Source organism: Otolemur garnettii, unplaced genomic scaffold (genome assembly GCF_000181295.1).
Source record: "Otolemur garnettii isolate 467f Iridium unplaced genomic scaffold, OtoGar3 scaffold00074, whole genome shotgun sequence".
Lineage (NCBI taxonomy): Eukaryota > Metazoa > Chordata > Mammalia > Primates > Galagidae > Otolemur > Otolemur garnettii.
In genome coordinates, this window is record NW_003852469.1 from 1,928,321 (window position 1) to 1,941,003 (window position 12,683).

The window sequence follows — 12,683 nt, forward strand, 5'->3', positions numbered from 1 at the left end:
AAAAAAAAAAAAAAAAAGATATGACTTAAAGGAAAACTTAGAATTGATTTGTAGGACATAAATATATTGAGTAGTATTAGATCATCTGTGACGACAAGGAGAAGGCATGTGACATGGCAAAAAGAATAAATGTTCAGTGTGACAGGCTTGGGCTCGGCTGTGGCTCTGGTGCGTCCCAGCTGTGTATCTGTGAGCAACTTTATGATGTCTCTTCCTCACCTGTTACGTGCAGGTGAAGGTAACACCCACCTCATAGGGTTAGTGCGAAGATGAAGAGAGATGTGTGTTTAAAGCAGAGTGACTGATACACAGGAGGGGTTAGACTGCAGCTTGGTGGAGAATGATCATGCTGGAGTCCATGCAGTGGAGAAGTAGAAATGGTCCCTTAAGCCCAGGGCCACCGTGATCTGTCAGACCATGAGAGGGGAGATAGTAATTTGTACATAGGATTTGAATATATTCTTTTTGCTGTGCTTTATGTTACTCCAATGTTTAGTAGACCGTTGTATCCTGTGAGACTTACATACTTTTAAACGATAGTAAAATATTAGAGTAGCCTAAAATGAGTGTAGAAAACACTCAAATGACCCATAGGCGCCGCCCAATCTCTGTGTTTTTTATAGAGATAGAGTCTCGCTCTTGCTCAGGATGGTCTCAAACTTTTGGCATCAGCCTCTCAAAGTGCTAAGATTACAGGCGTAAGCCACTGCACCCAGCCTAAAGTCATCAATATATATTTAATTTCTACCTGATTTTTGATTATTCTTAACGGCGTCTTAAGATTCTGTGTAGACATATGCATGTTTGGAATAGATCCCTGTAATCTGAATTGCTGGGTCAAAAGATACTTACACCAATTTAAATCCCCACTTACAATGTATGAAATTGCTTGTTTTATAAACAGAAAACAATATTGGAAATTTCCCTTTTAAAAGATTACTAATGGCTTAGAAAGTGAAAATAAAGGTGTATCGTGCTTGTTTTAATTTGCATTTATTTATTAGTGAGTTGAACTTTATTAGCTGTTTTGCTTTCGTTAGAATTTTTTTTAGAATGTTTTCTTTTAATATTTCTTTATTGAAAAATGTATAAATTGTATATTCTATATTTTTCTTCTTGATTAAAGGGAAATAATTTTTTCTGATGTTTCAGTACTTACCATTTACAAGCTGTGGTTAAGATGGTGTCTCCAAAGTTAAATGTTTTTCTCAACATCAGCCTGTAGGGGTCTCTCTAACCCAAATTTTTGGAAATCAAGAAACTGATTTTGATACTCATGAAATTGTCTGTGATCCAGGGGCAATCCCGGCGAGTTCAAGTGGAAGTGAAGTCTGTGCAGGAATCTGGGACTTTGCCGTTGATGGAAGAGTGTATATTATCTGTTGGCATTGGGTGTGTGAAAGTCCGACCACTGAGGTGCCCCAGAACCCACGAGGCCGTCCAGGTGAGCTTGTGCACCTGTTACAAGGCAAAACCAAACCAGAGAGCCTTTTGAAACCTGTATGAAAACTACCTTTTTCATTTGTTTCAGGATATTTTGTTTTGCTTTAATGTCTTTTTTAATTTTTTTAAAAATTTGTATTTATTTAGGGACAGAGTCTTACTCTGTCGCCCTGGGTAGGGTGCCATGACATCGTAGCTCATAGCAACCTCAAACTTCAGGGCTCAAGCAATCCTCCTGCCTCAGCCTCCTGAATAGCTGGGACTACAGGTGCCTGCCACCATGCCTGGCTAGTTTTTCTATTTTTAGTAGAGAAGGGGTCTTGCTCTTACTCAGGCTGGTCTCAAAGTCTCTGAGAGGCTGAGACAGGTGGACTGCTTGAGCACAGGCATGTGAGACCAGCCTGATGTCTCTTTTAAATGTTTCTCATTTTTCTGGAGTCGCTGCATGAGACTATTAAGGGTTTTGTCCCGGTGTACACGGCAAGCTGTGGGTTAAAACATCTCAGCCTCCAGATTTCTCAGTGCCTAAGAGTGATTAACCTCCTCAACATTACCCACCCTCTGCAGAAACCCCCTACTGGCTTGTAAAGACTGTTTGCCAGCAGGTGTTTGATTTCCCCTGGCGATGGGGCTGTAAACCCCGCAGGGAGAGCATTGTACTGGTTCCTGAAAAGGTCAGATGAGTGTTCTTCACTCTCCTACCAGAACTCCAGCTTTTACTCCAACTTCCTGACAACTATAAAACTCAGGGTGAGGGTAGGAGAGAGATGAAATAGGGTGTTGATTAAATTAGAAAATAGAAGCTTGTGGGGATAGATTCAGATTGTTTAGCAAGCCTGACTTTTGGATAAATGATCATTCTGTTCTACATCGTATACATTTTTCTTTTAGGAGGAAGAGGAGGACATGGACAGCTACCAGGTAATTTAACCTGTTAACCTCATCAAAGAAGCTTTGGAAGGACATAATGACACGTTCCTGGATGTCATTGCACTGTCACTTCATTTTCATTCAAATACTCCTTCTTTTAAACAGTGAAACAGTAGAGAGCAAGGGGACATTGTTGGGTAGACATCAGCTAAGCGGTGTCCTGGTGACTCTTCAGGACAGAGAGTCACCCTCAGACGTGAGCTCCCCTCAGACTCCCTCAAGATCCCTTTCTCCAAATCCTCTTCCCTTTTCTCTCCTTACGGGGAGTCACCACCCACTGCCTCTGTCCTAGTGGTCTCATTCCCCATTGCAGTGAAGCCCTGGGTGTTTTGCACATATATGAAGCCATCTCTTCTTTCCTTGCTTCCTGGAATCATACCGGGTTTGTTCGCAATTTAAAATCTATTTTCCCTTTCCTAACCTCCTCCAAGGTTTTGTTTGTGTCTGTGAAGTTTCATCGTGTTAGTCATCGCTCGGGACTGTCAGGGATCTCTGGAGCCTGATTATGTCATCCTGTGCAGTCACACTCTTGGTTTTGCATCATCCTAATTTGATAGAAATGTCTGCCTTCCCATAAGGCACTGATAAAAACATGGTATCAACTGGAGTTAGATGCAGAGTCCTGTGGCACCACCTTGGAGGCTTCTTTTCAGCTGATGTTAATCACCCTTCTTTGGATGTGATATTTGAGCCCTCCGTGATTTCACTCAAGCGGACACGTTGCGCGTCTCTCCATCTCGTCCGCAAGAATGTCACAGGCTATTTGGTTAAGTGCCCTGGTGAAGTCCAGACACAGGGCGTCTGCTGCGTTCCCTGCCCACCCAGCCTGTAACCTCGTTAGGAAGGGAAATGAGGCAAGGGCGGCCGGCGTGCAGGTGCTGACCGGCAGAGTTGTTGGTCTGTGACGACAACCCCTGTCTCCTCTCCCCCAGCCCCGTCCCTTACCCCTAAAGTGCATGAAAACAAGGGAGTGGAGGGAAGTGTCGATGAAACACACAGGAAACAGTAGTCAGGAAGTTTGAAGGAGTCTTCTGCTTGTCCTAAGTATATACATTCGAAGATTATTCAGTATCTTTGTGATTTCTTTCCAGCAAAGAGATTTTTTAGAAGACTTTTGTTTCTAGTACTTGGAGTTCTGTCCCCATGCTGTTACAGAGCGGGTTCTGGATTCCAGGGGATGCCCTTTCAGAAACCCTTACTCTAGAAAATAATGCTTTTAATTCTGAGAGTAGCTGTTCTGAATTGTGGGTAGACGGGTAGTGGCCGTAAAGCAATTCGCGTAGAAGACGTTCCAGTTTGGAAGCCTGTTAGAGTCGGTGAGTGAGAGAGAGCACCAGATCCACAGATGTTGTCTCGACGTAACACTGAGTCACCTTGCCCCTGTTTTCTTCTAGGATCGGGATTTAGAGAGACTTCGTAGAAAATGGCTGAATGCGCTAACGAAACGTCAGGAGTACTTGGATCAACAACTGCAAAAGCTTGTCAGTAAACATGGTAGGAAGAGGAATTTGAGTATTCCCCTCTCTCCCAAATCCGTGCACGATTAATAAATCCCCATTTGTAGCCATAAAAATTAGAGCCAGGTGAACATCAGAAATGGGGATGGCCAGAGCACGGGTGTTATTCCTTGGGTCCCGTCTTTCCAAAAGAACATTAATCCTGTTTTAATAATGTCTCGATGCAGGCCTTCCCATCCTTCCCACCCCTCGACAGAGAAGAAGAAAATACCATTCACAAAACAAACATTGTCCCTTAAAAATAACTTAAAGGGGCTTGGCGGCTGTAGTATAGTGGTTATGGTGCCAGCCACATATACCGAGAGTGGCGGGTTCAAACCCGGCCCGGGCCTGCTATAGAACAATGACAACTGCAACAAAAAATAGCCAGGAGGTGTGGCGGGTGCCTGTAGTCCCAGCTACTTGGAGGTTGAGGCAACAGAATCACTTAAGCCCAAGAGCTGGAGGTTGCTGTAAGCTGTGATGCTGTGGCACTCTTATCGAGGGTGACATAGTGAGACTGTCTCCAAAAAAATAAAAATAACAACTGAAAGGAAGGTGTTAATAGTTCTTGTTCAGAGGGCTTGAGTTGTCTGACTCTGGACCGACCCTCTCCTGCACTGCGGCCTGTAGCCTCCATGGCCAGAGCCTCCGGCTCTGCCGGATCCCCCCTGAGTTCTCTAGCTTGGAGTTGGTTTTTATTACTAGTGAGCACTCATCAACTAGTAACTGAAATACGGGCAAATCTGGTCTTTACTTAGGGCAGACGTACAAATAGCAAGTGAGATTTCTGTATCCGATTCCTAATGTTCTAGATAAAACAGAGGACGACACTGACCGGGAAGCCCAGCTTCTAGAAATGCGGCTGACCCTGACTGAGGAGAGGAATGCGGTGATGGTCCCTTCTGCTGGCAGTGGGATTCCGGGGGCCCCGGCAGAATGGTAGGAGCCCCGTCCTGCGACTTTTGGGGTTCTGAACGCTCACTAAGCCACCTGCTTTCAGACTGAATCTTGCATGTGCCGCAGTTCATGGAAGATTCATAATGGCATGTGGGGAACAAGTTGTTTGAATTAAAGAAACTATTAAATTACTTTCGAGAGTTGAATAACTATGGCCTAAAACTGTTTTATTAAATAATATTGTTATTGGCCAAAGTCATTAAGATTTCTGAGAATCTAAATCAATATTTAGTACCACTGCACTTAGCTTTGAAAAAACAGTTAATATGTTAATTACTTGGGTCATTCCCTTAAAAGACTGTCTGGTCGTAAGGAAATTGCATCTCCATGCATTTTTTTGGTTTTGGTGCTGGCTTAAACTGAACTGTCAGCAAATGTCCTATCCCACTTTATAGAAATTATAAATAGTAAATTAAGCCAGAGGGAGCCTTTAAGTGATTCATTTTATAAGAAAGTAGGTTTAAATAAGGGAATTTCACGGTAAACACGCAGGTGAGTCTCTAGCGTTGAGGTCTAGTGTTGGCACGTGGAGCAGCAGCTGCTGTTCCGACTGTGGCATCTCTGACGTGGGGTTGTTACAGAAGCCATGGTCAAGGTTGCTGTTGCCCTGCCTTGGTTCTGTGTGCTCATCCAGGCTGCGTCTGGAAGTGCGTGCTCCTGAGAAGCTACGCTTGATTCACATGCCTTTGTCTGTCATGTTACAGGACCCCAGTGCCTGGGATGGAAACCCACATTCCTGTTATATTCCTTGACCTAAATGGTAAGTTGGGGGGGGGTGTCCTCCGAAGGCTCCCTCTGACACATGGGTGCCTGCGTAACGCATAGTTCCCAGCTAAGCCTCTTATTGGGCAGTTCTGTCATCATAAGGGTAGAGTCAGATTACATTTGCCCACATGCTCTGTTCCTCCGCAGACTAAATTATTCGTATAAGTTGTATTTTTTTAACGATGTCAGGAAGGCGTAACCATTGAGCTTTGCCACGTCCTACAGTGCTGTGAGGACGCCTTGTTCTCCCCATAGGTTAGGCTGGTAGCAATGTTGCCCTGTAGTTAAAGCATTTCCTTAATTCCTAGGGAGAGCCGTGTCTCTGGAGAGGACTAATGACTAGCAATACTTAAGTGGCAGGGTTTCTCCTGCGGGGTTTTCTTAGCATTATCTAAAGAATTTCTCCACTTCTTTCTGTGAGCTCCAGTGCCAGTCATCCCTGCATTGCTTCTTTTTCTGTAACTGTCATTTTCCTGATTCTCCCACCACCACCACCACACAAAAGGTTTTAGGTCTGTTACATTTTACATCTCTGCTGCCTGGAGGAAGAAAAATCAAAATTGGAAAGGTAGATTAAGGAGCTAAAAATAAGTTAAAAGTTAGCAGTTCAGTTCCTACAACATCTGCAGGAGACTCTGTGTTACTCTCCTGATTAGACACGCTCAGATGTCCTCAGCCGTTTCCTTCCACTGAGCCGACAGTGAGTTATATTAGCATCTGGTGCCACTTAGTTTATTTACACAGGAGATTTTTATAAACAAGCAGAGTTAGAGAATAATAGTGAGTCCGGACAGCACTGTCTGGCCATTGCTGGGTGGAGTTGTTTCTTTATCTCGGGAAGAGTCAGCCTGTCTAACTCTGGTCTGTTCCTATGTTAAGTCTTCCTAGATGGATGAGAGAGAGACTATGGGGGGAGAGCAGCAGTGAGTGTGTACATGAGGAAGTGTAAAAAAATAACCTTCAGGAAGACCAGTTAGTCTGGATATTCAAAGAGACACTCTTGACTTTGGTTGGCCTTAGGCACAGCCTTGGTTCCCCCACACCCACGTACTGGGAAAGGGACTTTGGCTGTCAACTCACAAGCCCAGCTCGGCAGGGAGCTGGAGGGGCCACACGCGCCGCGTAACCAGAGGGCCAGGGTTCAGCACTTCAGCTGCTAACTCGTGGAGACAGTTGATCCTTTTGCTGAACTCCACTGGAATCACTCTTGATTGGGTCTCAACTCTTCAGCGCTCTGAAAGGTGGGATTTGGATTATAATCCCGTCATTGACATTTGTGAGTTGACCTCAGATAACCTGGGAGGTATCTCGGCTTCACTTGTTTTCCGCGTAAGATAAAGGCGTAAGGCAGCACACTGGATGAGATGATTTCTTGAGACATTTTCTGTCTCTAAGGTCTGTGAACTTTTAAATGGTTATCATCAGTGTCACAAGGAGCAAAAAGCAAATGAAATTTGAAGCCGAAGAATTTTAGTAACAGGCATATTGAGATTTAGACGGTAGAGTTATCCTTTAAGATGATCTTTAATGGAACGTTTTTACTTGTAGCTGACGATTTCAGCTCTCAGGATAATCTTGATGACCCAGAGGCTGGTGGGTGGGATGCCACCCTGACGGGGGAAGAAGAGGAAGAGTTCTTTGAGCTGCAGATCGTAAGGCACCACGATGGAGAGGTGAGTGCGGCGTAAGGCAGGCGGTGAAGAGTGAGCTCCCCCTCCTCTCCCTAGGCTTTTTGAAACAACCAGTAAGGTAATTGTTTCAGGGCTCACTTATTTCAGAATACATAAATTCCACAAAGAAGGGACCTTGAGCATCAGGTGACGGCCACTCGCCCTCTGTCTCCCTCTCTGGTCAACACCTCCCAAGGGGCGCGGGTAGCTCGGGTCAGCAGGTGCAGAAGCTTCATGCTTGTTAGTTAAGCAGTGAGAGATGGGAGCAGATGCTCCAGGAGTATTTGGAGGCGAAATGGCACCATGTTTGCCACTTGCTTTGAAATACTCCTGGGAAGATTTCTTAAAAAGGTGAAAAGGAATAGTTGAAGGCAGTGTGGTGAATCCCTGATCTTAATGGTTGAATCTGAGTGATGGGTGTGTCATGGGAATTTATTCTCTCATTTTGAGTACGTTTGAAAAATTATGTCATAAAGTATCTTTCGGAAGGAAAGCTGACACGTGATGCTTTGAGGACACGTCGTTATTGGCGATGTCCCTGAGGACAAAACTTGAGTCTAATGATAAGGAAACAGCCAGACACTCCAGTTATGGTTCATTCTACAGAAGGGCAGGTCTGCCCCGTCCAGCTTATCTGTGTCCAGCTGAGGTTCTAGTCCAGAGTAGAGTAGACGGATGTGGCCACTGAATGTAAATTGTGATCCGGGGCTGGGAAAATAGAAAAAGTTGAATATGGATTCCATATTAGATAATAGTAATAAATCAATGCTAAATTTCCCAAATGTGATAACTGTCTGCAGTTCACTTGAAAGTGGTTCAGTGAAAATAATAATAATGTGTTGTCATGAGACAGAAAAGCCCCAGTGACCAAATGCTGACAAGGATATAGGACATCACTGTACTCAAGTTCTGCAACTTTTCTTGATATTTGACCATTTTTTAAAATAAAAAATATGTAAAAGCAAGCCAGCAAGAAACATCATGCTCTTGTGCTTTCCAGGCTAAGGACTGAGGCCGCATCCTCACATTCCACTCTCACTCAGTTCTCATACTAGAACTTTGCTCCGGGCTGGCCTGTGCCCTCTCCAGCCCAGGCCAAGGTGGTTTCCTTGGGAGGGTTTTTGTTTTTGGATAAGAGGGAAAAGTATTTTGTGTCTGATCTGTAGGTTAAAGCCGAGGCCTCCTGGGACTCGGCAGTGCACAGCTGCCCGCAACTCAGCAGGGGCACCCCCGCCGACGAGCGCGTGTTTCTGATCGTGCGTGTCACGGTGCAGCTCAGCCACCCTGCCGACATGCAGCTGGTGCTACGCAAACGCATCTGCGTCCACGTTCACGGCCGCCAGGTGAGTCTGTAATCCAGTTGACGAAATGACGTGGACCAGAGGTCTGACCGGAGGGCAGAGCTGTGGCCTCATCACTCTGTGGGCCTTGTGTCCAGGTGGGGTCTGGGAGGCCCTGAGCGTCTCTTTTCCAGGTGCCTGCTGCTGTCCCTGACCACACTTGTGTAGGCCCACGTGTCACCTAACTTCCTTCCTGGCATTTTAAATTGTTACCCTGAGTCTCTCTTATGGCAGATTCACAAATTATGGTTGTTCCTTTGAGGGCCACGCAGCCCTTGGATGGGGCAGTTCTTGTGGGTCCCGCAAGCTGAGGAGGTTCCCTGGCAGGCACAGGCTGCTCACCCTTCTCTTTCCAGAGCTTTTCTCCCTGGCAATCTTTGATGCATGTATTTGGCTTTGGGATAAAAAGGTGAATAAGAAGTGAGCTGGGCACTTGTAGTCCCAGCTACTTGGGAGACCTGAGACAGGAGGATTGGCTGAGTCCAAGAGTTCAAGACTTGCCTGGGCAGCATAGCAAGACCCCATCTCAAGAAAGCACACATAGTCTGTGTCCTGAAAGAGCCAAGTGGATTTGTGTAGGTCAGTACATGAACAGGCACCTGCTCCAGGTTGGGGTCAGAGCTGCAGGGCAGGTGCTCCCCCCTTGGGACGAGATCGCGGGTGATGGAGTAAAGATTTTCAGAGTGAGAAAGTCAGGGAAGGCTTTGGGGAGGAGGGCAGCTTTTGAGTGGACACTTTACAGAGAGGAGTGTTGGCCAGGAAGGTGAGGAGCTGGCCGTCCCAGGGACTGGAGGAGATACATGTGCAGACATACTGAGGAAGGCAGGCCAGGCGGGCTCAGGGGACGTGAGGAGCACAGAGCGACAAGGGTGGGCTGCATGTGCCGCGGCTCTCAACACAGTTACAGATGGACAGGGAGGGGTTTAGCGGAGAAGCGTAAGAATTTAAATTCTTCCCGTTACTGGCTTTGCAAATATAAGGATCTGGGAGATTGAGTCTGGAGATCTTTGTAACTGTCTTATCTGCCTTTTTTGAGGCATTCTCACTATACTGACTAAAACCAGTATAGATGAAAATCTTTTCATTTAAAAGAGCACAGTCACGGTTGACTGGCTCCTAGATGTAATCTCCACCCTAAAAATTAATCTTTAGTTCTAAATGTCACCCTGATATCAATCTTTGAAATGAAGACTGGCGGTAATGCTGTTAAAATCGCAGCTCTTTAGCTTGGCAACCCAACATCAATAAAACCCGGGTCTCGGGGTCAGCCGCAGGGTGTGCCATGCATGTCCCATTCATTCTCTGGCTCCCTTTTCTTGTAAGTCTGTAAGGGATTGAAAAAGGCATGCTGCTCTCGGGGAGCATTTTGAAGAGTCATTTTCCATTTCAGAATTAGGCATCCCAGTTGCCAGCCCCGAGACCTGCACGGCCACACCCACCATCCCTGCAGAGTCTTCAATGGAAAGGGGCTGCCGTGGAGTCACTAAGTTTCTACTGTTTGTTTATTTATAGGAATGAGTTGCCACATGATTTTTCCTGGTTGACGTGATTTGGAAGTATTTTAAGGGATGCCATTTTCCCTCACAATTTCAGATAATTCGTTCCTGGAACTTGCATCTTAATCGTAGAAACAGGGCCTTCCACCTGACCTTAAGCCATGCTGGTTACAGGCCCACTTCACTGAGCTCCACACAAGTAGGAAAAAACTTGACAACAGTAGCTCCCCCTGCCCCCCACCCCGCCATCTCCTCTGGCTTGCGTGGAGCCTGGGGCTGTGCCTTAGCAGTGTGCCTGGGCTGGACGGCACTGCAGGGCTCACATCTGGGAAGCCTTCGGCTGTGCCTTAGTAGTGTGCCTGGGCTGGGTTGGGCTGCACTGCAGGGCTCACATCAGGGGAGCCTGGGGCTGTGCCTCAGCAGTGTGCCTGGGCTGGGTTGGGCCGCGCTGCAGGGCTCACATCTGGGAGGGAGGAGAACTCAGTGGTCTCTTTGCATTCAGAGATGCTAAAATCTATTACAAAATTAACCAAAGATCATTGAATATGAAATAAATTACCAGCTGGGTTTGTGAAATTATCTGTTTCTAGCACCAGATGGCTTGATTTCCCTGTTTTCTTTGGGGTTTCGTGTCTGGGCCTTGCCCTTTGCGTGGGGCAGAGGCGTGGTGCCCCCCGGGTTCCTCTCACCCTGCTCTCTTCAGCCTCTGCACAGTGTCTGGTGTCAGCAGCTTCTTCAAGTGAGTCATCTCTGCATTAATTCAACAGTTCAATCCTAACTGTGCAGAGAGCGCAGTCAGCACAGACGGTGACCGTGCACTCTTAAATCATTGCCGTAACGATCCTGCTTTGGTAAAGAATTGACTGCCTGAACTTGTCAATATTCATGGTACGAGATGTCCATCGTGCTGGGGGCGGGGGGGAGATAAAAGTGTAAGCGTCACCAGTCCTTGCTTACATCTTACTCAGAAGGTCATTTGTCATGTGGAGGTCAGCAGTCTCATCTCTGCGTCGGGCTGTACAGTGGACAGTCCGTTGATCCTGTACGTCGGTAACAGGACCTGTCACCCCCTGCAGGCATCTAACAACAGTTCTGTGCAGTAGGACGCAGTTGAGGAAACCGTATTTGTGTTGGAAATATGGCCTCTTTTCGTTCTGTTAGAATGACCATAGCATCCTTTATGTTGTCTTGTTGTTAAGAAGCTCAGTTTTTGAGACAGGAAACTGTACGTTGTGTTTTGTTTCTCCACAGGGTTTTGCTCAGAGCCTCCTAAAAAAGATGTCGCATCGAAGTTCTATTCCTGGCTGTGGAGTGACTTTTGAAATTGTCTCCAACATTCCAGAGGTGAAGGATCTTCTGCAACTCGAATTCCACTAGAAATAAACCTTTGACAGGAGCTAACTCCCTGAGAAGCCACCCAGCCGAGAAATACAGACGTGTGCCGTGAAAATGGGGATTTGGGCAAATGCTCGAGAGTTCCCTGATCTTAATTCGTGGCGGAATTCTCTAGTTTAAAAGTTATAGTTTTAATATTTTATTGAAAAGGAACTTTCTTTTGAAAAGCAAAGCTCCACCTTTTGACTCAGAGAAGAGGGCAGAAGAAGGTCATGATACAAGCCCTGAGGGGAGGTGACACAGCACGGCAGAGGTTCAGAGGTTCACGTTTGATCTTGGAGTCAAACAGCAATCTTGTTTCTTTACTTACTAACAAAGTAAACTCGGGTAAATTACCCTGAACCTAAGTTTTTTTTATCAAATGTGGTTAGTAATAGCTTCTGTATAGGGATTTCGAGGATTAAATGGGGGTAAGGCATACAGATTATTTCTATCATCATTCCTACAACGATCGTTTTGTTAGTACCACTGTTTTTCTTTCTGAACTAATTGAGATGGAGGATTCAGACAGTGGAGCTTATTAAAATTAGACACCTGATAGAGGCTTGATGGAAGATGGGCATATACATTCGCCTGCTGTTTAACTCCTGAGTTAGACTGATTCTTCCTGGCTGGGGCACAGCCAGGTAACAGAGGAGCCCCTTGCAGGGGCAGTGGAAGGGAGGGACCTAAGGAAAGGACTCTGAGAACGAGAAAGTTCCTTTTCCCACAGGCTCTAGCAGAAAGTGAGGAGTGAGCAAGGGGTGGAGACTTAGTTTCCTCAGATGCACACACACCCCAGCATCACGGACACCTGTTCTCCTTATTTCAGGGCTTAGGATCCGTCCATTGATCTCTGCTGAGTATTTGCACAGGAGGTGGAAAATGCACATTTTAATACAGATGCAAGTTTTTATAAAAGAAAAAAGCAGCTTACCCGGGACTTAGGTTTTATTTTCTAGCTCTTGTACTGCACAGTGCTTTCTCCTCTCAGATACCGTCAGATAGTACCTGGTTCTTTCTTGGATCTCCAAGCATTAGACTTACATAGTCAATACTAACCATTTACTTATCTAATTTGGAGCCTGCTGTGCATTTAAAAATAAGCCTGTTTGGCTCGGCTCCTATAGCTCAACCGGCTAAGGCGCCAGCCACTTACACCTAAGTTGGCGGGTTCGAATCCCCAGCCCGGACCCGCCAAACAACAAT

General features: G+C 46.0%; 1 protein-coding gene across 1 annotated transcript in view; it reads left to right on the top strand.

Moving 5' to 3' along the window:
* Positions 1–12,683, top strand: part of KIF13B (kinesin family member 13B) — a 161,898-nt gene that overhangs the window by 104,931 nt on the left and 44,284 nt on the right. Inside the window, exons 24-31 of the mRNA XM_023515544.1 lie at positions 1,298–1,444; positions 2,335–2,364; positions 3,768–3,867; positions 4,685–4,811; positions 5,534–5,589; positions 7,143–7,267; positions 8,431–8,607; positions 11,352–11,444. Coding sequence (XP_023371312.1) covers positions 1,298–1,444; positions 2,335–2,364; positions 3,768–3,867; positions 4,685–4,811; positions 5,534–5,589; positions 7,143–7,267; positions 8,431–8,607; positions 11,352–11,444 — 855 coding nt within the window. The remainder of the gene's footprint in view (positions 1–1,297; positions 1,445–2,334; positions 2,365–3,767; positions 3,868–4,684; positions 4,812–5,533; positions 5,590–7,142; positions 7,268–8,430; positions 8,608–11,351; positions 11,445–12,683) is intronic.